The sequence below is a fragment of the Gobius niger genome (assembly GCF_951799975.1).
Source record: "Gobius niger genome assembly, chromosome: 21".
Lineage (NCBI taxonomy): Eukaryota > Metazoa > Chordata > Actinopteri > Gobiiformes > Gobiidae > Gobius > Gobius niger.
In genome coordinates this window covers 23,113,710-23,141,595 of record NC_136872.1, presented here as the reverse complement: position 1 = coordinate 23,141,595, position 27,886 = coordinate 23,113,710, and the positions used below count along the sequence as shown (strand labels likewise).

Here is a 27,886-nt window from a genome sequence, read left to right as displayed (position 1 = left end):
GCTGCAGTTGCATTCATGGTCTTCTGACTCTCCGTAGAGACACGCGCTCCAGCTCCTGCTTCTTCTCCTCGGCTTGAGCTGCAGAGTCAAAATAAAGCTTGTTATAAATTCCGTCCGTATCAGCGATCCTTAAGTGAGAGAGGCGACTTTTACAAACGTCCTGATGAGAGTCAGGCGTACCTCGGGCCCATGTGCGGTAGATGCAGAGGCCGATGCAGAGGATGGCGGTGTAGAGGATGAACAGGAAGACGAAGATCAGGATTCTGAGGAGAGAGATACTCTTCGGCTGAGGAGGAGGAGACGTGGGTGTGGCGATGGTGGAGGGTCGCTCTGTCGATCACAAAAGCATTCCAGTTTCACACACACAAAGAGAGACGTCTTAAATACATCAATGTCAGTTTTACAAATAATCTGAAAAGAAAAAAAGAACTATACACATGAGTCTTTTCACTAATCACTCATCAGGATTCATTTAGTCGCTACATCACCCCATAGTGTCAGTTTACGCATTACAGGCAATGTTAATACATGGGAAATACAGTAAGCAGAGGGCAGCCAGTTTTGGTCATTTTGAGTTGTTTGCATGTTTGAAATAAGTTTTAAAAAAAAGAAGTCAAACCTTTGTGCAGCACGATGAGCTGACTCCCCAGAGACTGCTCCTTAGTCGGGTGCACACACATGTACATCCCCTCGTGAGCCTTGGACACGGGGGAGAGCACCATTTTGCCTCCAGGAAAATTCCCCTTATATTCACCATTTCTGTAGAAGGCGGCCACAAAGTCGGACGTTGGTCTGTGTTGTTCCTCCGCTCTGTAGGAGCAGCTCAGAGTCACATCCTGACCCTCCTCCACCGGGAAAAACGGGCTCTTCAGGATCACCGGTCTGTCTGGGAAATATCGACAAGTCAGGAATGTAAAATGCATCAGGAGTTTAACCCACAACCTTCTTAAGAGTCTCTATGACTGTATAGAGTCTAGAACATGAAAATGCAAGCAATTCTTAATAAACTGGTCAAACTTAACATTATGTGGTGGGAGATGAATATAAAAGTGACAGCAAGTATAGCTCATATAATAATTATAGTTAAACTGCTGTCACAAAAAAGTCACCCGCTGTAGTGCACAGATGGGAGAGTGTGACCAGTGCACAAAGCCCTCTCCAGCACATCCCAAAGATTCTCAATGGGCTTCAGATCTGGACTCTTTGACGGCCGATCCGTCTCATGCTCCCTGATCCACTCTTTCTCAATGTGCCCCATGAATCCTGGCATTACTATCCTGGAATATGCCTGTGGCGTCAGAGAACAAGAAATCCACTGATGGAATAACCTGGTCATTCAGGATAGTCTCAGGATAATCTCATTCTTTGGGCTCAAAGTGTTGCTGAAACTAAACTGACCAACAGCAGCAACAACAGATCAGAACAGTTAGTCCTGACTGTAGTATAGTATATAATCTGTACTTAGTGTCTTTGTGAGCTTGTGTGTGTGTTATTTGAGTAACATGAACGTGCCAGGGTCTGCAGATTGTGATTCTGAACAGGTTTTGAATATACAGTAAGTTCACTACAGGCTGAGTTCTCACTGGAGACAGTGATGTTGAACGCAGTGGTCGTGCACTCCTCCTTGTCCTTGTCCTGGCACCAGTAGCTCCCGGTGTAAGTCCTCTGCATGGGGCCCACTCTGCAGCCCGCGTCCTGAGGTTTACCCCAGGGCGGGGCACACAAGTGGGGGCTGGGCTGGGACCTGGTGCTCCTGTAAACACTCCAGCCGGGTGGGCAGGTGATCCTGAAGCCATCGTTGATGAAAAACTGCGATCTGTTGGTGGAGAGGCTCAGGGCGGCTGTGAAGAACCATCAGATAGATCAATGTCTGCCGTACTTTTCACTTTTAGTTAAACAGGTATAAATACTTTATTGTCCCAGTGAGAAATACAACACTTAAGACTTGTTTTAGTCCTTTCACAACAAATCTCTACATAACGTGCACCTACAGACACCAAATCTCCCAGTTTTGCAACAGTATTTTCAGATTTGAATTTGGATCTAGTTTCTTGCCTTATTTCTTGAGGTTTGGACCAAAAAACATGGCGACATTTTAACCGTTTTTCCATTTATTTATTTTTGCAAGAACTACATTTATTAAAAGACACAGATTCAAAATGATAAATAAAGCCATTTAATCCTGACTTTAACCATTCTGTAGATTTTGTTGCAACAAATCAATGCAGTTTGTTTTTTTCACATAAAATACCTAGTTTCCAGATGAAAAAATATTTTTTTTATTTTTTTTTAACTCATGTGCATTGTCTTAACTAAGTGCAGTCTTGTGATCTGCAATTTGCAACTAGTCGACCATTATATCAATAACTGCATTATTGAATTTTGGTCAAGTGTGCAGCCCTGAGTTTTGAAATAAAGCTAAACTAAATAAAAGCAGAATGAAAAAACAACAACATAAAACCAGACTTAAAATAATAAGTTGATTTTCAGCACAATCTAAAGGGTTCTGTACAACCTTAGATATTGTGAGAAAAGTTCAAATAAAGTCATAAAGTCATATTTACCTGCCACTGCGCAGACTAAAGCGGCTGCCATCGCCGTGTGAAGCTGCAGAGTGACTTTAGCCACATCCTGATTTCTATAGAAATGTTGAGGAAACGTACCTCTCATAACACCCACAACAGAACAAAACAATCTGAAACATACAAACTACATCTGCATTTAGACTGATCTGAGGGCCACACTTCGGACTGATTTCAGCAACTCAAGTTGTGTTGCGAAGTCTTGGCTTTTAACTGTTCAGGGCGGACTCTGTGCAACTACTTCACTCAACTATTATAACAATACTAATAAGTATAAGGCTTCTAGGGCCGGTGTAACGTCGAGATGCACTTCTTTGTCAAGCTGCACTGACAGTATCAACGCGCATGCGCACATGTCTTTGTCTCTCATTCAAGTTTCAAGTTTCAAGTGTAATGGTTTTGTGTAGCCCAATATCACAACAGAAGTCGCCTCACAGCTGCACCGAACATGAAGGCAATAAAACAGAGCAATAAATATGACAATTAAAAGTTCAGGTAAATATAACGGCAAATATAATGTCCAAAGGTGGCGACGAGCGGCGTGGGCGTCCCCCGTCCTTAGACTCTCCAGCACGGCAAGGAAAAACTCAAAAACCCGGCAGGAGAAAAGAGAAACCTTGGGGAAAACCACAGAGGGAGAGATCCACTCCCATGGACGGACAGGCTATAGAGACCCAGGGCCGAAGGATCCCTCAGCAGACGGGCCAAGATCACAGACCGTCCAGTCCTCAGATTCCAGAGTGCAGGTTCCTCCGTTCACTCATTCAAAACGAGTTATGAACAGCTGGTAAACTTTGTCTTGCATAATACTACGTAACTAAAGAGCAGTCGACTCTTTCCTCAGCAACTTTTATTACATTTAAACGCTCATGCTTTCTGATTATTGACAAAACTTGTACTTTTTTTTGTTTTTAAAGCCTATTTTTTCAACAGACAGGTATTTAAAGGCAAATTGTTTTAGCAGCTACATCATTTACTAATTACATGTAGAATAGACTGCCTAATTCGACAGTAACATTTATGAAATCATGTTATTTGCTAAAAAAGCGGAACTCGATGGCTGAATGTAAAATGACTCGATACTTGTCTGACCTAGAAGTAGTGCAACTCGACAAGCCGTCTGTTTCGATTGTACACCGGGACTTTTTTCGATTAATTACGATTAATTCATCACATAAGGTTTAGTGCGACTAAAACTATAATCAAAATTAAAGCCACACCACCACCACCGAATTAAAATACGAGCATTTGTTTTATGACAGATACTGCATTCTAATCATGGAAAATCCCTCATAAATCTACAAACAAACATTAGGGGCATGTTTTGTACTGATGGTGATGTTCCGCAGTGTGTTTACAGCCTTGAACACATTTTCAGCCCTTTAAGCCTGAAGAGCACCTGATTGATTGATTGAGAAAAACAATAATAATAAAAAATAGCATTCTAGCTCGAAACGGAGTGGGAAGAAGACAAGCTTATTAACTCCCACCCCCTATTCAATTAACCTCTTAACTCCCGCCTGAACCGAGAGCATTTTCTCCAGTTCAGCTTTACCCCAATCCAGTAGGCCAGTGTTTGAAAGCTGAGATCTACAAAACTCATCTAAATGGATCTTTTTCCTCATGTCATCATTCCATCTTTTTTTTTCTTTTTGGCAACTTTTTTGTCATTTTTTTGTCATTTTTTTGTCATTTTTTTGTCATTTTTTTTTGTCATTTTTAGTCACATTTTTTGTCATTTTTTTGTCATTTTTTTGTCACATTTTTTGTCATTTTTTGTCTTTTTTTGTCACATTTTTGTAACCCAGTGTCTGTGTACATTGGTGTATGAATGAGAGTATGAATGGGTGACTGGATCCTTGCTGTAAAGTGCTTTGAGTGCCTAATGTAGGTGGAAAAGCACTATATAAGTTAAGACCATTTACCATTTACCATAAATTTTCACCTTTTCGTCTAAGTTTTCTCACTTTTTTGTCACATCTTCATCATTGTTTTCGTCTCAGTTTTGTTGCTATTTTCACAGCTTTTTTCCAGAAGCTTTTGGATTGGGGTAAAGCCAAACTGGAGAAAATGTGCTCGGTTCAGGCGGGAGTTAAGGGGTTAAATAATAATATGGTTGCAACAATAACAATGTTTAGTTGTTTTTGTCTTACTAAACAATTGAGTTAAGTTTGTTACATATTTACAACAAATGCAACAATGCATTACATTAAGTCAACAATCACAGTATGTTACACTTTATAACAAGTGTATATATTGTTTTTCCTATGCCTTATTTATTACCATGTTAGTATTACTGTTATTCATCATTATCATCATCATCATCATCATCATAATCATCATCATCATCATCATCATCATCATCATCATAATCATAATCATCACAGCCCATGTAGCATGACTTTGTGTCAATGATACAGAGCAAACTCTACCTTTATTCATGAAAGGTGTTGTGATGTTGCTAAGACAAAAGACAGAAGGAAAAAAGGTTCCTGTGTCTGAGAGCGTTGTACACAATGAAAATGTGGAAATTGTGACTTCTTACAAATATCTTGGCACGGTTTTTGATGGGTAAAAATGTAATCCATCCATCCATCCATCCATCCATCCATCCATCCATCCATCATCTTCTTCTTCTTCTTCTTCTTCTTCTTCTTCTTCTTCTTTTTCTTTTTCTTTTTCTTCTTTTTCTTCTTTTTCTTTTTTTCTTTTTTTTTCTTATTTTTTCTTTTTTTTCTTTTTTTTCTTTTTTTCTTTTCCTTCTTCTTTTTCTTCCTTCTTTTTCTTCCTTCTTCTTTTTCTTCCTTCTTCTTTTTCTTCTTCTTCTTTCTTCTTCTTCTACTTGTCCGTTCCCGGGCCGGGTCGTGGGGGCAGCTGTTGGAGTTGCCCAAATCACATTGCACCAGCCCCTTATGGCTCCTCCTGCAGGTGGTGGGTCCACAGGAGGGCGGCCTCATGACTAACCGGGCCTGTTGGTCTCTCAATGTTACTGTAACTGGAGTCTGGAGTTGGAGCTTTTCTCTTCCCACTTCTCTGCGCTCTCTTTCATGCAATAACCACTAGATGGCAGTCTCCGCTTGTAGTAAATAAATCTCGTTTCATATCATTTTAAAGTTAGGAAACACGTGATTTATCATAATCGCAATAGATTTTAAATACAGGCAACTTTTTTTTCTTTTTTTTTTAGGGACATATCACTTTAACAAATCCATCCAACTTTACTTTTTGTTGTTGGAAACCAAACGTCTTGGATTGTAATCTGAGCTGCACGGTCAATTACGCAGCATATAAAGAAGTAAAAGTGAAAGTAATTGTGTCATTTAGTCGATACGCTTCGCCATAACCACCGTGACCGCAGACAGAGGCTCCAATAACGCGACAATGTGGCGTTTTTTACTCGTTTTTTATTCGTTCCTTGCGGCGACATTTTTCCTCCAGGCCGACGCACAAGGTGAGAGTGTCTTATCAAAGTCTTGAAGTTTGCGGAGAGAGAGAGAGCGGAGTGTGGAGGGAGATAATGGGAGAGATAATGGGAGAGAGAGAGAGCCGCGATCAAAGACGACTCACGCGTAAATGAGGTCGATTCATGTTGAAAGTTTAGACACTCTGGCTTATTGAGTCCTTTAGTGAGTCCTGTAGTGAGTCCTGTGGGGCTGGTGGGCCAATAGCACTTATGATATTGTCCAATAGCCAGGTGGCCAAATGTATTTGTGGCTATACCTGTTTACACTTCCTGTTTTTCTTCATTTACAGGGAGAGTCGCCAAAATATTAAGTAATCGTAACGTGACTTTGAAATAATTTTACGAGCACCAGTAAAAAGTAGCAACCCAAATAAATACTCTAGCAAACGCATAAAAGGTTGTTTGTAAAAGAGTTGTAAAAGTCAGATTAATGAGAAACAAAACATGTGATCATGGAAATAAAAATGCCAATATTTCAAATAAAATCCTATAGAAACATAAAAAGGAAACATTTAAGTAAGAAAAATTCAAAACACATCTATTTTACGTCAAGATTTTTTGCTTTATTCACAGTGAATTTTACTGTTATTTTTTGCTCAGATACTTGTTACTCAAGCAGAAGTAAAAAAGTATTTTTCATTTTACTTGGCCACATGTAACTGAGTACTATCCACCTACCTAAAAGTACTTGAGTACTGTCTGTGAGTAATTGTTTGTATTCATGTTTCAGCTGTGACATAAATGATGAGAAACAGAACATGACATTATGTGAAACTCCTGATATTTCATGAAAATACCATCAAACTGTATTAGAAATAGAAGTACATGTACTTTAGGTCGACATGATGTTTTTTGTCACAGGAAACACAAGGAACTATTTTCTTAACATTGGAGATGAACCTGATATTGCAGATTTGCAGATCTTCCACACATTATTGTTCTGTTTTCTGGCTCTGGATGACAAATATATTCGTATAGGTATCGGAAAAAAGTACTGTTTATAAATTGTTTGGTAAAATCTCGAGTCAACATAGCTGTGTGAGAATTGCTGTATTTTGTTATTCAACAAACTGACTGAAACAGGGATTATTAGTTTAAATCGTGATTGGCAGGTCCCGAAGCTTTGTCTGGCAGGAATCACTGTTTTTTTTTTTTTTACTGTTTTTAGTGCGGCCGTGAACCTCTTCACGTTTTCAGACAAAGATATTCAATTTAGTTAGAAATCGATCCAAATATGGGTTGTTATAATGCTTTCAAGACATGGTTTAAACCCCATGTAGCTTTATTTTAGGCTCTTTTCAGACCTGGTGTGGGCCTGATTTTATCCTGCTCTGAACCTGGTGGTACTTGGAAGGTCAAACATTTCATCAGTACTTTGTGTGGCTCAACCTTTTCAATTGTAAAGAATCTAAGCTTTCAACCGAGGTATTGTCTGAGATTTCTCCCAGTTCATTTGGAGAGGACTGACATGAATGTATTTCTCTCCGCAGATTTTATTGTGACATGTGACCCTGTGCTTGTGGAGACGTCTGTGAGCAGCGACGTTAACTTGACCTGTCACGTAAAGCCTCCAGAGGACTTGTCTGGTGAAGCTGTAAAGTGGCTTTTCCAATGGCAACAGGGTACAAAAATAGTGCATGTCAGATCGAACGGTGCGGATGCCCATGAGGAACAAGACGACCATTTCAAAAACAGAACAAAACTCCACGTGGATGGTTTGAGCATCGGAGACATCTCACTCACAATATTAAACATCTCTATAAATGACGAGGGGAACTACACTTGTCTAGTGACCATCTGGAAAGACAAAGACACACCATCACCACCACCTCCAGTAATTGGCACTGTCAAACTTGTTGGTAAGAGATGCATGTTTTTTATTTATCAGAAAACATTTATGGAAAATGTGTGAGGACACGCTAAAGGTTTATTAAAAGGCTTCAATAATCATTTCAGGACAAAATGCTTTAGACAAATAGAACATCTCTGACTAACTCAGAATTACTGATGGGATTTTTGGCTCTTTTTGGTGAACTGGATCATTTGGATCAGTTCACCAAAACGAGCCGGCTCTTTCGGCTCCCAAACGGTTCTTCATGTTTTTATTTGCAAATACAGTACAGTATAAATTTAGCAGAGTTTTTGATCCATGGCTTGTCAAATGAACCTTTCGACTAATCCCTGCTCAAAAGAACAACTATGGCTAATTAAGAAAGAAATGAAAATGTCACTTTTAAAGCTGGTATTAGTTTCATATGGACTATTTTATGAACAGTTAGAATCCTGAGTGTTTCTCTCCAGCCCCTCTGCTGCCTGTGTCGGCTCCGCCCTGATCCTGCTCCAGTCTGTGAGCTGCACCAGGCACTGAGAGGGAGGTTTAGCCTGGACTCCTGTATACTGCTGCTGTTGCTTTTGTAATGCGCTCATACACATGAGTGGAAAAGGCAAACATTACAACACATCGCATATACTTTTAACTCCACAAACCCAGCGTAACTCTATCTATTTGTAAAAACCTAATATATGAGGCTGATTTTTCTCAAATCAAAGTGACTTAAAGCTAGAGATGCACAGACTACACTGATGGATTACATCAGTAGAGATCTGGATTTTGTGTTAACAGCAGGTTCACTCCTAACACACGGGCTGCTCACCTCCTTTCTCTCCCCTTCTCTCCTCGATGGTGCCATTCTTTTTCCTTTCCCTCTATCTTTCTCTTTTTTTTCTATGAGAGGCGAGTGTAGTGCAGAGCTTAATAAACAAACAAGTATTAAAACAACAATGAAAAAAAACAGCTTGCAAGAGCCTGCTCTTTGCACCGACTCGTTCACAACCGACCCATCATTGCTCAGAATAATCAAAGTCCCATGAACTCTGCCCCAACAACTCCAAAACTCAAGATGTAATGGCTATAAAACCTCCCAAAGTTTCCCAGTTTTAGCCTGACATAACGTTTTATACTCTTACAAACACATATCGTTACATTATTCATGTTAACAGAGTACAGTTTGTTCATTGGTCCAAGTTTGCTGCAGTTGGGCTGCCTTAGCTTTCATCATATTTAGTAATAATAATGCTTATAGACATTACAATCTGGACATATGCAGGGACCCGAAACAGACGTTTTCAAGGCCTGAACTGATGACCTTTCACACACCTTCCTTTTGGAGACTCTTGTGCAGGCCAATTTACATCATGCAGTGCTGATTCTCAACAATTATTGTGACTATTATGATTTTGATTATGATTAAACGATTAAATGTTTTTGTTGACAGTGAACAGTGGGTCCTCAGATGGCAAAAGAAGACAATCCACAGGTATGGAATACATTAAAACAGCAGTATTATAAAGCAAAGCTTGTATGAAAAGCAGAGGTTCTTAGTTCTCACTGTAGGAAGCTGCCACGTTCTGAGATCACGTTATGGTGTTGTTTCTTACATGACTTTGACTGATTTGTTTTATTTATTTAACCAGGAAGTCCCTTGAGATAAATCTATTTTCTGAGGGAGACTTGGCCAAGAGGCGCTGGTGACATGTTGACATGCAATGATACATATATTCACTGTTTTAACGTTTTACCACGTCTGTGGGTCAGGCCAAGTGAGGCAGGGGGCCAGGGCTGTCCCGCTTTAGAGCATATAACAAGTATCATTCTCAGAAATAGACTATACAAGAAAGCCACAAATTAGCATCAGCTACACACTGAAAACCCTGAAAACATCTGTGTCGTTCACTCGAGCACATCTGGGGTTGGTCATGTTTGCAGAGGGATGGGAGGGCAAACAGACCACATTTGACCCTGGGATTTAGTCCTCCCACCTCTGCCTTAAAGCTTCCTTACTGATCTCAAGTATTCGCTGGTGCATGGCTCACCTGGATTGAAAAACACATGTTGTTTTAAGCGGCCCAACACAGCACTGACATTAATTTTGCATCAGTGGATGGTTAAACCATGCCCTGTACTGAGAAAGACTTGAAAAAATGACGACAGATGGAAATGAGCCTTTTTCCTACATGTAAATCATTAGAAGTTGTTGGTTCGCTCACTGTGTTTATTTGTTTTCAGAAACACCGTCCACAGTGAAACCAACTGATGACCCAGGTAAAGGTAGCAAAACTTTGAGCCTCGTGTGACTTTTTGTTGGTTTTTGGCTTATAAAAAAGAAGAAAACATCGCTGGCACCCAGTGCCTTCTCTTACGCACCTGGTCAAGTTTTTATTTTTGGTTTAGAAAGTAAAGTGAAATCCACAAACATATTAAAAGAAACAGACAAATAACCTAAAATTATAATAATGAAGTAATGAAAGAGAGAGAGAAAAAAACATGAGAAAGAAAAAGGTGACGGGGTTTTGTTCTCGAGGGTTGCGTTGGAACCTGATCAATTCAATGTTAAAGCGAGACGCTGCAGGTGGTTCAGGTCAGGTCATTATATTAATTAGGAAAAAAACATCAAATATGACTACAAGTGCATTAAACACTCTTATTTGTTTGAAAGAAATGCTCATTGGTAAATATTTTTTATTTTTGATCAACATTAAAACATCCTCGAAGCACTACAATCTCGCATTATATCACAGCACGTATTTTGGTACAAGTACGTGGGTTATTTCCGATTGCAAGTATATTAGAATGACACACTGCAGTGCACACAACAGAACGAGCCGAGTATTTCAAAGTTCTCAGACGTACAGAATTTCTCTTCAAAATGACTTTCACTAAAGCTGTTCATGTGAAAATGATGCCAACTTCCCGCAAAATATACATGTCCTAGTTTTGCCTTGATGTTTGATTAAGAGAAAGTAACATTATCAGCCGTATGATCGACACTCGTGCCGCCCAATCACACGTTCCAAATGTTGACGTCCCACAGTAGGACACGTGAGCCTGTACCTCGGATTGTCTGTGTCACTCTATCATTTATTATGAAATATGGACATTAGGCCCATTCCTTATACTTTACTTTTCTTTTTGACATTTTCTCCAGTTCAGTTTAACCCAAATCTAAAAGCTTCACGACTAGAGCTTACAGCCTCATTTGAAAGCTAAGACCATAGTGTTTTCATAGTTTTTTGTTGGGTTTTGGTCACCTTTTCATCCCATGTTTGTCACCTTTTTGTTGCTCTTTCGTGGCTTTCTTATTGATTGGTTCTTTCTTTTCCATCACTCTTTAGTCGTGGTTTTGTTGTTTTTTTCATTGTGATTTTCTGTTTTTTCTTTTGCCATTTTTTTGTTTTTAGATTTGGGTAAAGCCAAACTGGAGAAAATGTAGGTGTTAAGAGATTAGAATAAAAAAGCTTATTATTGTATTCTTGCTATAAATGATTAAATTGTTATATTCTATAGTGAACTGTTCTGAAGATAAATGCATTTTACACTGCAGGAGTAATGCGAGATTGTAAATGTGTTCCTGTATTACGTTTTAATGTAGAGATGGGGTTGGTTTTGATACATAATATGTGCGGGGGCTTTAAGGAAATACGTTTGGGAACCACTGATCTGATAACAACGGATCAACATTGGTTATATTAATATTTATATTTGACTGAAAATATCATTGCAAGAGGCGGGAGGGTTCCTTCAGAAAAGTGCCCTGACAACTTGTTATGCAGAACTACCTACTGTTGAATCTTGTGAAGTTTTGTTTGTATTTGTTCATGTGCTGCTGCAGTGTCTGTTGTTGCTCTGCGGGTTGTGGGGTGTGGTTGGATAAATAAAGCTGGATGATGAAGGTTATCACTTTAAAGCTGAAATCATCACATCCAGAAATACTAAATTATACAAGACAAAGTGAGATAATCAAATGTGGCACGAAGCAAACTAAATCCCTAAATACATTTGTCGTAGTTGAGTTACATAGAAAATGATTTTGTATATTATTTATATGAGACTTTCTTTTCTTTCTTGTCGATGTTACAGGTCATACTGCAGGCATAATCGGCGGAGCAGTTGCGGGAGCTCTAGGGCTGATAGGATTGCTTGGATTGGTCTGGACTGTCTTGGTTTGCTACAAGAAAAAACAATTACCTTGTCAAAAAGGTAAGTCAGATGACTGAATTATTACGTTAGGACACTAAAGTTATGTAATTAATGGTATTTTTATATAGTTTTACATTTTGAATATAAAAGCAGGATTTCTACAGTCCATTTTAAAGCCATAACACCACATTTTTAATGCAGCAAATGCAAAAAATCTCATCACATTTCATTTCAAAGTGTCAGCTCTCAGTCAATGGCGGTTCTTGAGTATCTTCTCAGTAGTTGAAGTGCAGCAGGTTTCGCCTCTCATCCGAAAAGCTTCGTCAGCAACACTCGACAGCCGCTCCGTGATTGGCCAGTCTCCGACACTAGCAGTGGAGCTCCAACCATGACGTCGCCTCCACAGGACGATACCAGTTTAAACGAATCCAAACTGACCCTAACTTTGAGGATAGTGAAGCGTCTTTCAGGCGTGACCATGAATCTGACCAATCAGTGGGAAGAAGAAAAAAAGAAAGTAGCATCCTGGACAGTTTAGATTTACGAGCACAACTGACACTCTTGTTACGCCCCCTTCAGGCTGCAAAGAAAAGATATTGCTTAATGATATTGACTAAATTTGGCATAAATATTATCCCAATTTCCTTGTTTTTTTGAAGGAAGAGGCCACCGTTTTTCCATACTGAGATATGTTCTTACCTTAGCTTTAACGAGTTCTATAGGACCTGTCTGATCTTCCCCCGTGCCTTCAGTCATGTAAACACAGCGCAGACGGCGTTAGCATTTAGCCTCTCCCTCTCTCCTCTATAGCTCCAAAACAGGTCAAGATAGAAGCTACCAAGCTCTTCCACGTTTTCCCTATTTAAATATGGTTACGTGAAGTGTTCCACTACAAAGTACAATTACACAAAATTAAACAATGTGGATTTTCTAAGCGGATAAAAGGGGGAACTATATTGTAAGGCGTAATAATACCAGGAGTAGTTTGAAATCCGTGCAGTAATCTTCACTTTACTGTGCGGATGCCAAACTACTCCTGGTATTATTACGCCTTACATTATAGTTCCCCCTTTTATCCGCTTAGAAAATCCACGTTGTTTAATTTTGTGTAATTATACTTTGTAGTGGAACACTTCACGTAACCATATTTAAATAGGGAATACGTGGAAGAGCTTGGTAGCTTCTATCTTGACCTGTTTTGGAGCTATAGAGGAGAGAGGGAGAGGCTAAATGCTAACGCCGTCTGCGCTGTGTTTACGTGACTAAAGGCACGGGTGAAGATCAGACAGGTCCTAAAGAACTCGTCAAAGCTCAGGTAAGAACATATCTCAGTATGGAAAAACTGTGGCCTATTCCTTTAACTCCATTTGAACCTGATGACTCTAATTACTTTACAATACCATTGCCGCCACGAATAATCTCAATTACATCAGTCATTATAATATTATTGGCAAAGATTTGATACAGTTCACACTCAACTCTTTTACTACATCATGTAAAACTGGCTGAAGTTATTATGTTGTTTTTGTTCCCATGACCATCACTGATCGCAAGAAAACTATGGCAAAATATGTTGTGTTTTTTATGTGTCATTGTCTAATTTTTTTATGATTATATTTTGAAACACAGGTCTCCAACAAGTTTCCACCACGGACGACACAGAAGAAAACAACCGACTGTAGGACAAAAGGTTGCATTCACGTGATTTCCGATTGTTAAAAGAGCCTACAGTTTAATAGAATTTTGGGGCGAGTGTTTTGGGGCAACTTTTTTCTACTGATAAACTGTATCTGATGATATTAGAGTATTATCTGCGGTTCCCACTTAATTGTTTTTGTCTTATATAACCCCACACTGTTTAAAACGGTGTGTGTTCTGCCACCTCATGGCTAAAAAGTAAATGAAATTTGTATTTTCTTTTGGCGAAGGCCCGCCCAGCGATGGAGGAAGTGTAGGTTTTCGGTTATACTTTTACAAAGCATTAGAGTGTGTAATTTGTTGTTTGCACACTGTGAGAATTTTCTGAAAAGTTAATGCTCCCCTTGTTGTGTGAACTAGGAGTGGCTTTCTCATCCAGGAACTTGCTTGTTTAATTTCACTCTCACTCTCTCCTCACTTTGAAATCTTAAAGACTGTCAGTTTAAGGCAGTTGACAAAAAAACGTCCTTTTATTCCATGAGAACAAGAATAAAGAGGAGTAAAAGACATGTGTGCCAAAGCATTCAAGGATCCAGGCAGCAAAATCTGTCATTTTATTGAAAAGACAAAATCGCGTGAATTCAGATGCCCTGACAGAACTTTAGCCGACTGCAGAGTTCAGTCTTTTCTATCAGCATGAACAGAAAACTGCATTAACGGTTCAGACCTGCCCCCACCCCAGTATTAAACTGTCGGCTCTTGTTGGGAAAACATGTAAATACCAAATGTGAACCTGTGTTTTCTGTGTCTGACAACACTCCTCGATACAGTATGTGAGAAGCTTCCTGTAAAATGTGCCTTAGATTTGGAAGTGTCTGTCAAAGAGGTGCTGCTTCTGAAATGCACTTGAAAAATATGAGGGAGGCGAGATGAGGACGATACTGTGGCCTTCGACGTCACAATGCAAGCGGTTCTCAAGCTGTGGTGCAGGGAACATTAAAGGGGCTGGAAGCAAGTTCGCCATTTTATACTCACTACTGCCACCTCTGGCCATATATGTAACTGCACCTTCTATATTAAGCTCGTGCATGACGGCAATTCGGGCCGAAGTGATACATTTTTGAGTGACCGTACAGGATTTTAGAGGCAGTTGTGGTGAACAGGTCTGAGCTCATTCTACACATTAGGACATGGCTGGAACATGTAGGGGGAGGAAAATACTTAATTTTAACATTTTTAAACTCCTTATAGTCCCTTTAAGGAGTACTGTCTTTATTCTCTCAGAGCAGTGGTTCTCAACTCGGTGAGTCGCGGTGGCAAAAAGAAAAATGAAAAACACCCAAAAAAAACTAGCCAATGTTAATGCAGCTGGTGTGACTGGACGGTATCGACTCTGCATTTGGATTATATCTGGGACCTGTCAGAAAGGACCCAAGGAGCTCCGTTTGTGGAGGCAACAGCACTCACACTGTTTATAGCAGCAACCTGTCAAACTATAACTATTGTGCAGGTTTTGGTTAAAACTAGGGTGACCGAACAACCTAGTTTACCCGGCACAGTCCCAGTTTTGAGCCCTGTGTCCCATGTCCCACGTATCCAATCCCAGACCACAGTTCTGTCCTGCTTCAGATTTCTTTCCTTACGTTTTGCTAAGCAGTAAAAGGCTGATGGTTCCACATATCAACATGTGGAACCCGTGAGGCAGGACTTGTCATTGCAGCTAAATGTTGGGTCCCGGGGCCACACCAGTTGAGAACAAATATCTGAGAGAGTTATACTTTTATGTTGTTTTTTTTTCATTGTGTAGGAACGACTTTGCCTTTTGACCAGGGGAAGCGGTTCTAAAACGCCGCCTGGTACATGGCGCACCAAGTCGGAATAATCCAAAGCTGAGTAGAGCCATGTTGCACTGAGTAGAGTTGGAAATCTGTGAAGTAGGAAACTGTTATTGTGTGATTTTGTGCTGCATTTAAAGGGAATACTACAAACTACAAACATGTGAACTTGTGTCGACACACGCGGCACAAATTTCACTTTATGATCCATTCCTCGTTTGAAAGCTAAGGACCGAGCTTCAACGATTGACCCTTATTAGGAGTAAAGCTCATGTGCTGGGATTATGAAATGAAAGAAAGTCCCTTTTTATGTTCATTTCTAACTAGTTTTAGCCACAAAATCTGGCAGCTCTTTATCTGTGAAGCTCATTCTGATCATCTCGAAAACATTTCCATTCCTGTAATCGTGACAGAATCTTGGGACGCAGCTCGGCCGGACTTATCAAATATTTACAAAGCGTACAGTGCTCTCTGAAGCTCAGGTCAAATATTAACAGGGCAGCTCAATAAAAACACTGAAGCTCTTTTGTGCCAAACCGTCCTGAGAGTGTTTGTTTATGTCTGTCTTTGTATATTTTTTTGTACAACTGTGTCCCTCCAAGTGATGTCAATGATTTCTATTTTTTAATGAGGGCTTTTAAAATCCCTACTTTTTTAAGAAGACAAATAATAATTATAAATAATATATATTCAAATGTTCTGCCTTTGTGTTTTCATTGTATAAAGATTCTCGGGCGACAGACTCTATACTTAAAATCCAGATTCAACTCATGGTGCAGATGAGTCTGAAATATTAACCTCATAAGCCCCGCCTTAACCGAGTGCATTTTCTCCAGTTCGACTTTACCCAAATCTAGAAGCTTTAGAGTTTAACAGCCTGTAGACCAGTGCCTCATTTGAAAGCTAAGACCTACAGAACTGATCAAAACAGACATTTTTCCTTGTGTTGTTGTCGTGACTTATGCCGTTTTCGTCACAGTTTTGCCTCCTTTGTGTTGAGTTTTTGTTTGCAGCCCTTTCATCGCTTTTTTGACACATTTTGTGGCATTTTTGGGTCACGTTCTGATGCTTTTGTTGCGTTTTTATCCTCGTTTTCTTTTAGATTTGGGTAAAGCCAAACTAGAGAAAATGTACTCGGTTCAGGTGGGGATTGAGAGGTTAACTGCTGAACTTATACAAGACTTAGTTTAGATAGACTTTTCAGATTAACATTAAAATATAACTTGCTGTCTTCGAACCGCAAATCACAAAATAACATGAACGTCTGAAATGGTTTTAGAGTCTCTGCATTGGCTCCCGTGTGTTTCAGGATCAACATCTTAAAGAGGGGGTATTATGCTTTTTTCAATCACACAGCACCAGTCGTTATCACACTACAATGATGACGAAACCTTCTGTTGGTCTGTAAATGCAGTAAATTAGAATAACTGCCTTGTATAAAATTGTAGTGAATGTCTTGAAATAGGCCTCTGTCTCTTTAAGAACCTCTGACTCTTTCCGACACGCCCCCTCCACACGCTGTCTGTGGCATCAGTGGGGAGGGGGTTCTGCTGAGGAGCAGTGGTTGGTTACTCGGCTGGTGATGAAAGCTCGGAGGCGTCTCCAGGAGGTGGGGGCGTTCCTAGGAGGACTCAGGCAAACCTATCCCTAAAATGGCTGCCATCAGAGTTTTTACAGATTACTCAAAAATACGTGAATGTGCCAAGGCAACACTTCAGGCATGTTTTTAATGAGGGAATGACAGAATAACATGATGTAAAGTTTGAAAATGTCGATTTTGCATAATACCCCCCCTTTAATGTTTTTTAAATGTCTTAATGGTCTTTCAGAACTGCTTTTACCTCATGAACCTTCACGGCCCCTTCGCTCCTCCAGCAGGGGTCTCCTGGTTATTCCTAAAGTCAACAAAAAGACTTTCCAATATTACAGCCCACCTTAGCTTTGACCTAATATTTATTTACATGAATTCTCTGTCTTAGTATTATACAATAATTTATTTCTTTAGCTTCACTCTTTTTTTAATCTCGTGCTATTTCATTACATGTTAGCCTAGTTTTACCTGTTTTTAATTTGTAGCCTTTGTGTCATTGCTTTTAAAGGAATAGTTTTCACATACTGAGGTATGTTTTTACCTTGTAATAATACCAGGAGTAGTTCGACATCCGCACAGTAAAGTGAAGATATTACTGCGCGGATGTCGAAGTATTCCTGGTATTATTACGCCTTACAATATAGTTCCTCCTTTAATCCGCTTAGAAAATCCACATTGTTTAATTTTGTGTAATTATACTTTATCGTTTAACACGTCACGTAACCATATTTAAATAGGGAAAACGTGGAAGAGCTTGGGAGCTTCTATCTTCACCTGGTTTGGAGCTATAGAGGAGGAGAGGCTAAATGCTAACGCCGTCTGTGCCGTGTTTACGTGACTGAGGAGACGCGTGAAGATCAGACAGGCACACATGAACTCGTCTAAGCTCAGATAAGAACATATCTCATTATATAAAAACAGTGGCCTGTTCCTTTAATCTTTTATGTTTAAGCATGAAAAGCACTTTATGAATAAAGTTTGATTTGGCTTGAACAATACAAAGGTCCACCTTGTCACAAAAATCAACACCACATTGTGTAATAGGAATTTTATTAACTCTTAAACATTATCTGAAGCTAGCAGTAAGTCACTCATCATCATGCTCATCTCTCTGTGAGGTCCAGAGTCTGAGAGTCTGTGGTTGGAAACTCATCTAAATGTGATAAAAAAAAGCGCAGATTGGGCAAAAAGTGAATTCAGGTCATTTGAAGTGTTTGCATCCGGGCGAGAGTCAAACCACAGGCACAGCCCACGTTCAGAGAAATTACAGACCGTGTCAGCGCAAAAGCCACAACAACAGGTGCCACGAAGATCAACGAGAGAAGACGGAGAAACTCTCCAGAAAACAAAGAACAAACATCGGGTCCGCTCAAACCACGACCTCCATCACCACGTCATGGCCTCCTCGTCTTTCACCGTCGACCCGAGCGGCTGAAAAACAACATTTCATCACAATTTATCTGTCGCTCAAAACAGTGGAAACAATCAGAACATGTTTGAATATTTCCTTCAACTTAACCTCTTAACTCCCACGTGAACCGATCCCATTTTCTCCAGTTTGGCTTTACCCTAATCAAAACGCTTCTTGGGGAAAAACACCAAAATAGCCACAAAAAATGAGAAGAAAACAAGGATGTAAACGCAACAAAAATGTGACAGAAATTCAACAAAAAAGTGACAAGAATTCAACAAAAATGTGACAAAAACTCAAACAAAAAAGTGACAAAAATTCAACAAAAATGTGATAAAAACTCAACAAAAAAGGGACAAAAATTCAACAAAAATATGACAAACATTCAACGAAAATGTGACAAAAATGTGACAAAAATTCAACAAAAATGTGACAAAAATGTGATAAAAACTCAACCAAAAAGTGACAAAAATTCAACAAAAATTCAACAAAAATTCAACAAAAATGTAACAAAAATGTAACAAAAATTCAACAAAAATTCAACAAAAATTCAGCAAAAAAAATTACAAAAATGTGACCAAAAAAAAACATTAAAAAGGTGACACAACACAGCAACAACACGAGGAAAAAGATCAGTTTTGTGGGTCTTAGCTTTCAAATGAGGTGTTACACAGACCTATATAATGGCCAAAGAGGACAGAATGCATTTGGTTCAGGCGGGTGGTAAGAGGTTAAACGAGGTTTCACTTCACTTTTCTATATCCAGGAGAGTGAAAACACCAGTTTGAACTTGTCTGTGTTTGATCTCCTTCTGGATCAGTCTGGACTTTGCTCTTTGTTTGGGGAGATTAGAGAGATTTGCCAAACACTTCAGCGACGTGCTTCTGTGATGGTTCAAGCTTTGTAACAGATTAACAGATTAACAGATTCACGGCTCGCCCTGACTCGTGCAAACACAGAGAGAGTTCTACCTTTCCGCCGGTCTCTGTAAATGAGCCCGAGCAGCACCGTGGACACCAGGTAGGGGGCGCTCACGACCACGTGGCACAGCACTCGCAGCAATGACGGAGAACCGGAGGAGGAAGACGGCACCGGATCTGAAGAGGAAGAAAAAAAAGGTGAAGATAACGTGGGGCAAACAACAAGGTGAAATGATCTAGAAGGCGATATAGAGAAAGGCACTTTTAAAATTGTGTTACAGATTAAAGGCATAAGGCAAATGTGTAGATACAGAATCGCCCATAAATGATCATGTTTGAAGCTGCCAGAGGGAAACCACAACGGGAAAAGGACGACTCGTTCACCCATTAATCCAAATCTGCTTTAAAGGGACTATAGGGAGTTTTAAAATGTTAAAATTATGTATTTTCCTCCCCCTATGTCCTAATGTGAATGAGCTTAGACTTGTTCACCACATCTGCCTCTAAAATAATATAGAGGGCAGTTACACATATGGCCTGAGGTGGCAGTAGTGAGTATAAAATGGCCAACTTGCTTCTAGCCCCTTTAAGAAATGCAGAATTATGATTATATTTTCTACTTAATAAAGATACAGAGACATGAAGAGGAGCAATGTGATTCAACAGTCCCTCAGTAATGCTAACCGTGATGCTAATGTTAGCTTCAGGCTACATGCTAATCCCAGCTTCGAATCCCAGTTTTTCCCTTTTTATTTGCTGTATCAAAACCTCCATATGGACCTGATTTTGAGTTTACTTGTGTCTTTTAAATACGTTCCGCTCACCCTCTGAACCCTCAGTTTGAGTTCCTAAACTCTAGGAGGCGATACAGAGCCCCACTGGGTAAAAAGGCTGTGTTTAAAGGGGCTAGATGCAAGTTGGTCATGTTATACTCACTACTGCCACCTCAGGTCATACGTGTATCAGCAGCCTCTATGTTAAGCTCGTGCATGACGGCACTTCAGACCCGAAGGAACACCTTTCTGAGTGACAGTGCAGGATTTTAGAGGCAGTTTTGGTGAAAATACATAAATTTAACATTTTTAAACACCATATAGTCCCTTTAAGAAGTCTTTTGTCGCTTGTGCTGTGAGAATTCTGAATGAAGCATTGACCTGAACACAATCTGATATTTTTTCTGTTTTATTTTCCTATGTTTCTTTTTCCAATGTGTTTTTCTTCTGGGCATATTTGTATTGTCCTTGTCTTGTGTTTTTATGTGTCATGACGATAAGCCAAAGCTGAATTTCTACCTCGGTCGAAGATAAAAATCTAATCTAATGTCCATAGTCCACCAGAAAAAGGCTTGTGTAAAATTATGATTAACCAGCTTCATTCTTGTCCATTGTAACTTTTCTTTCTGTCAATGTTTTCATTTAAAAATAAAATCTTTTATGCTTAAAAATGACCAGTGTTGCCAATATCCACCTGAATAATGGACAGAGCCAGGTTTAAATGTGTTTGACTTTAGGCCAGGTTTTTTTTTTTTTTTTATCTTTATTTGAATTGGGACAGTGCACATTAATCAACATGTGCACAGCCATATAGGCTTATATTCAGCCGTTTTCAGGCCGCGACCCCAAAAATCCCTCAGCAAAAAACTCTGGACTACTTTATGTTAAATGTAATCAGCTTTTGTAATAACTTAAGGTGCAAAACATTAAAAATCTGGCCTAAAATCACTCAAATATGCCGTTATCAATCAAAAATACATTAAAAAAAAACATAGTCTCAAAATCATCTTGCAACCCCCACTTTGGAAACCACGGAGTAACAGAGATTTGCTCAGAGAGGATTTTGGATTTCTATATTTATTTATATATTAAAAAAACCTCTTGCTCAGGTCAATACTGTAAAATGTGGCGTCTCCTTGAAGTGCGGATGTCGTCACCACAAAGTGAGAAAAATGACTAAACATGACGTCAAACTGATAAATGAAACTCTGGAGGGGGTTTTTGGAGGGAAAACAATGTTGGTTGAAAAGAAAAACCCGTTGACTTAGTCTTCTGAAGTTAAAACCTCCTGAACTGAGAGCATTTTCTCCAGTTCAGCTTTACCCAAATCCTGTAGGCCAGTATAACGCCTCATTTGAAAGCTAAGATCTACAAAACTCATCTAAATGGATCTTTTTCCTCACGTCGTCAGATTTTTTTTCCCATCATTTTTTTGGGGGGGGGTATTCAACTCATTTTTAAAAAAAAATTTCTTCTTTTTTTTTCATTTTTTTCCACATTTTTGTCATTTTTTTTGTTATTTTTCCGTCCATTTTTTGTCACTTTTTGTCACACTTTTGTCATTTTGTCGTCATTTTTTATGTCATTTTTTTGTCAATTTTTTGGTCAATTTTTTTGTCCAATTTTTGTCAAATTTTTTGTCAAATTTTTTGTCAAATTTTTATCAATTTTTTGTCAATCTTCGTCAATTTTTTGTGACATTTTTTGTCAATTTTTTGTGACATTTTTGGCACTTTTTCATCAATTTTTGTCATTTTGTGTTATTTTTTGTCATCTTTTTTATCACATTTTTGTCATTTTTTTGTCATGTTTTCCGTCAATTTTTTGTCACTTTTTGTAAATGTTTTGTCATTTTTTGTGTCATTTTTTGTGTCATTTTTTGTGTCATTTTTTGTGTCATTTTTTGTGTCATTTTTAGTCAATTTCTTTTGTCATTTTTTTTGTCAAATTTTTTTGTCAAATTTTTGTCAATTTTCGTCATTTTTTTGTTGACATTTTTTGACAATTTTTTGTGACATTTTTGGCACTTTTTCATCAATTTTTTTTCATTTTTTTCAATTTTTTTAACCACATTTTTGTCATTTTTTTGTGTCATTTTTTGTCAATTTTGTATCACATTTTTGTCAATTTTCGTCCATTTTTTGTGACATTTTTCGTCAATTTTTTCTGACATTTTTGGCACTTTTTCATCATTTTTTGGTCAAATTTTTGTACATTTTTTTGGGACATTTTTTTGGGACATTTTTCGTCACTTTTTTGTCAAAGTTTTCTCACTTTTTGTCACATTTCCATCATTGTTTTCGTCTGTTTTGTTGCTATTTTCACAGCTTTTTTCCAGAAGCTTTTGGACTGGGGGTAAAAGCCAAATTGGAGAAAATGTGCTCGGTTCAGGTGGGAGTTAAGGGGTTAATCAAAGGAAAGATCTCACCTTTGACGGTCACTCCATCGGTCACGGATTCTGTAAACTCAGGGCTGATGGTGGAGTTTCCTGAAACAAAGGAAAATCTCGTTATATTTTCTCTTCTTATACATCACACGATCCTCAGTCTGTTTAAAGGCAGGGTATGTAGTTTTTGTCATAAACATTCCTTTTCAACATGAAGCTACATACCCTACCTTTAACTACAGCGGGAGGAGGAGATGGAGAGGCTGAGGAGGCTGATGGCTCTGCTGCTGCGGCGGAGGAGGAGGTGGTGTGAAGGAGGGGTGTGGCTGAAACGGCAGGATGAAAGAGGAGAGTGTTTATGAGAGCGGGAAAAGGCAAAGGAAGCGAGAAGAGGAGATGGGACTGAAAGAGGCGGGACCACTCTGTGACATCAGCACGTGGGCGGGTCAAAGGTTACACTAACTCCTCGGATCTGGGGCTTCTGCAGGTGTTCTAAGATTCAGAAACACTATGAGCCCAGAGAATGAGATCAGCTGTTGACCTGAACATCCTGAATGATCAGGTTTTTCCCTCAGTGGATTTCTTCTTCCATGATGGCACAGGCGTATTCCAAGATGACAACGGCAGGATTCATCAGGCTCACATTGTGAAAGAGTCTCTTAGCTTCCACCATATTCAAGCACATTCTCTCCAGTTCGACTTTACCCAAATTGAAAGCTTCTCGACTGGAGCTCACAGCCTATCAGGTGACATCACAGTGGCCTATAATATTAGATAGAGGAAAAAATGTTTTGTTTTTAATGACATTTTCGGTCATGGACCCAGGTGACTGATATTATGATCTTTTTTGTAATTTATACTTTTTTTTTTTAAACTGGCTCCGCCCCCACTGGGTCCGGCGAAATCACACTCTAGAACCTGAAACCCAGCAAATAGGCCAGTGTAACACCTCATTTGAAAGCTAAGACCTACAAAAAGATTTTTTTTCTTGCATTTTCCTCACTTTTTCGTCACATTTGTTTTATTTTTCCTTCAATTTTTTGTCATTTTTTGTCCATTTTTTAATCACATTTTTGTCATTTTTTTTGTCATTTTTGCGTCAATTTTTTGTCATTTTTTGTCTCATTTTTATCAAATTTTTGTCAATTTTCGTAATTTTTTTGTGACGTTTTTTGTCAATTTTTTGTGACATTTTTGGCACTTTTTCGTCTCTCTCTCTCTTTTTTTCTACTTTATTGTGTCATAATTAGCAGGTCAGAAATCACACAATATTAAAAAAAATAATAATTCCACACCCAGTGAAAAAAAAAATAATAAAAAATGTTGATGATAAATGAAGAAGTCAAAAAGAGAAAAGAAAAAAAAAATCAATTCCATCGATAAAATTAAGTAAAAAAGAAAATTAATTACACATACATACACACATACATACAGACATATACATATACACATACACATACAGATATGTTTAGACACAGATATGCAAACATCCACATGGCTGTATCATGTCACAAGGCGAGACATAAAAGAATTGCATTGATCTCCTCCCAAAATCTTAATTTCTTTTTATAATTATTTTTAATAATTCAGCAAAAATGAAGAAAAAAAAAAAAAAAAGACAATACGTCTCAATTTTGACGTTGCTTTCACACTTTTTCCAAGACACTTTTGGATTTGGGTGAAGTCGAACTGGAGGTTAATCCTATTGGGAATCTTTGGGATGTGCTGGGGAAGGCCTTGCGCTGTGGTCGCACTCTCCCATCATCAATACAAGATCCTAGTGAAAAGTGATGCAGCACTGGATCATTTTGCTGAAGCTTTTTGAAACAAACAGCGTGAAAAGCTAAAGATAGCCAGATATTAGAGCATGTGACCTTTTTCTTTTATATCAGTGTATTTGTTAACGTCCCCAAAGCCACGCTCTCAAGTCTCGTTCTTACCGACGATGGTGATGTTGAAGGTCGGGCCGCGCTCCTCGCTCTCTGACTCGCACCAGTACGAGCCCACGTCCGAGGGGTAGATGGGCCAGATGACGCAGGCGCCCTCGGGCTCCTGGAACCCCCACCCGGAGCGACAGGCCTGGACGCCGGAGGACCGGGTGCTGCGCTTCACCTTCCACACGCCGGGGCCGCCCTGGTCCTCGCAGCTCAGGCGGACCGAGTCGTACAGGCGGTACCCGGGCTGGAGCGGAGACACCAGGATGGAGGAGGACGGGGGGAGGACGGAGGAGAGGATGGAGAGAGCTGAGAGGGAAGGGGGAGAGTTCAGTTCAGTTCAGACCGAGGAGCAGATTAAACGCTATATTTTTAAACCTTACTATGTCAATATGCGAGACTGCAGGTGAATAGGGAAACTTTTTAAATGTAGAGATATATGTTTGAAACTTTTGCTGAACATTACGGACATAAATATGAGGAAAAAATGTATTGAAAGTTTTCTGTCATTTCCTGTTTTCATATAAAAATAAGGAGTTTTATACCTACACTGCAAAAAAAAAAAAAAAATCTAGATTAGTTTAAATGTCTCAGTTTGAGCATAATAATCCAAATATTTGAGTTGTTTTGACAAGCTAAGATGAAGTTGGGTGTTTGATCAAGGTTATTTCACTTGTTCTGAGAGGTTAATTTATTTCAGGCAATTTTCTTTGGCAATGTGGTAAGAAAATTGGTCTTAACCCAGTGGCAGGATTAAATTAGAACATCTGAAACGCCATCAAAAAAGCAAAATATTCTTGGTCAAATCAGGGGAAAAAAATCAACGAGTGGAAACAGCTCAAAACAAAATACATTTCCTCAATTCAAGTCATTTAAGCCAATGCTTGATATTTATTTTTTGCAGTGTAAAAATGCTCCAAATTTTGGCAACAAACTGGACTGTGCCAGGTTTGAATTTCTGGTTTACACATTAGTCACGAAGACTTTTTCAGAGGGATTTTAGATTTTGTTTAGGTTTAAAGGGACTAGATGCAAGTTAAAAATTCAAAAACCTTGTTATTTGAAATTCCAAACTCAATACATCAGGTTAGGAATTACATATTAAAAAATCTATATACTGTATCGTTCAGTCCGAGTTTGGAACATTAAGTAGGAAAATGCTTAAAGCCACACCGTGCAGAATTTTATCCATTAAATAAAACTGAAATGTAAGCTTTTATTTTATGACAGATATTTTCATCATTGAAAAGTACCTCTCAAATGTACAAACAGACATTTATGAGGCTCACCCCTCCTAAGATATGACTGTAAACTTTACTGGGAGTGAGTGCGTCTTCAGCTCGTCTCCATGGAGATGTGACAAAATTAAACAGGTTTGTTTTTCATCCAAATCCACTCTTTTATTACACAAAGCACTAACAGCAGTTTCTGTGTTGAGCTGGTCATTAGGAGCAGGTTTTTGTTTTGCTGCATCAGTATCGTCCAAAATGTTGCGCAGTGTACCTTTAAAATGTGCAAACGTTTCATCAAACAGAGTTCAACGAAACAAGACTGTCCTCCAACAGGAAACTACACATGGTCGTTTGTTTTATCCCTGAATTCCGACCATATAAGACGTCTCCTGAAACGGCGCCCCCAGGCTCTCATTGAGGACATTACATTTAACCCGATTCAGAAACGACTTTATTGTACGTAGTGTCTCTGACCAACTGTATTTCAGATTGTTTATAATATAATGATGATAATTATTATTATTAAGAAACACCACTGGATATGACAAGCATTATGACGTAGCTGACCCTTCAGCCAATCAGAGCGCAGGCTCACCTGCCCAAACGCCCTCTGGCTGATACACGTGTTTTCATTGGACGGAGCGTGTGTCCGTCAAATGTAGTTAAAAAACCCGCGAGCTAAACACAGCTGTAATGTTTTATATGTTTTATCTTTAAATGACGAAACTGCGGAGAAATGAACGACCTCAGTTTCATCAGGACATTTGGCAGCACGTGCTCTAGAGGAACTTTGAAAGAGACGCAGGACTTTGTGGAAAACAGCAGGAGCGAGGCCTGACTCTGCCGGGGTGACGAGAGGAGTTTCCCCGCGTTGTGTGCACTGGATCCCGGCGCGGATCCGAGGCTCACCGCGGTCACCGGACAACCGGACACACGGGTGACACGGAGTCTGAGACACGAGGACGTTTGAGGACAGAGATGGAAGTGACAGGAGAGATATGGAGCTGGCAGTGACGCATGTGGAGGAGAAGAAGGACTCACATCAATGGTGAGCAATGCTTTAGTGTCGCTGTTGTTGTGAGTAATAATATAATATAATATAATATAATATGAGAGTGCTGAACTGTGACGCTGCTGCGGTTGGCGAGGTGATGCGTAATAGCGCAGAGCGCGCTTGGAGAGCCTTTGGCACAGCTGGACGACCTGTTCCTCCACAGGTGTGGCAGGGCTGAAGATCTGGGACTGGCAAATTTGTGATTCATTTCTTTGCGTCGCAGTTGGTCAGAGACACTACGTACAATGAAGTCGTTTCTGAATCGGGTTAAATGTAATGTCCTCAATGGGAGCCTGGGGGCGCTGTTTTTGCAAACGTCTTATATGGTCGGTATTCGGGGATAAAAAAGATGACAACTTGTGTCGTGTGGATTTGAAAGACTTGGTTCATTTCAGCCCAAACGGCCACAGCCTCAGATCATCCTGTTGGTGTTTTAGCTTACACAGTAAAACATGTTGAGCAGTGTCTTAGTTTTCCTGTCACAGTTTATTCAATGACTTTTAATGCTTTTTCATTCCCTGGTCAGTGCAATAATCACACGTCACTGTGAAGATTAGGCACCTTTGTTTGTTTGTTTCCAGGTGAAAGTTTGTTTTATAGAGAAGAATTTGATCCAAAACCTGGAAATTGAAACAAGCTGAGTTTTGCCTGAAGCGTTTCCCTTTAGGATATGAAAACATTTAAACAGAAAAAGTTATAAAGTAAATTTGACACAACAGGAAACTTTGAAGCCAAATGTCCGTCGAGCTACGATTTCTCTATTTCCGGCAAACGTTTTCAACGAAACTTATCAAGAAATGTGAATATTTTCCAAGAAAGTTAGATTTAATACCGGTTCGAATCCAGTTTGGTGCTTTTAATTCACTTTCACAGCCCAAGTTCTTTTGAAACCAAAGTGTTTTCAAACTCTCTTGTCACACAGGATGTCGCCGCGACTAAAGGTGTGAAAACTGCGGCGCAAAAATAAACTGTTGTGTAAAAGTAAGACACAAGTAAATGTAATACCTGAACAAAGTCAAACATAAACACAAGATAATATCAGATAATAAAAATACTTACGCAGCAGCAGAGAGAGAGGAGTCGGCTGCAT

The 27,886-nt window shown here is 39.3% G+C and overlaps 1 protein-coding gene across 1 annotated transcript; it reads right to left on the bottom strand.

The window, feature by feature from the left end:
- Positions 1–27,886, bottom strand: LOC306980644 (uncharacterized protein; the record flags this gene model as incomplete). The annotated part of the gene is made up of 5 exons (XM_079580072.1): positions 1–78; positions 181–330; positions 620–886; positions 24,517–24,819; positions 27,856–27,886. 5 exons carry the CDS (start codon positions 27,884–27,886, stop codon positions 14–16), a joined length of 816 nt encoding a protein of 271 aa, XP_079436198.1. The 3' UTR covers positions 1–13.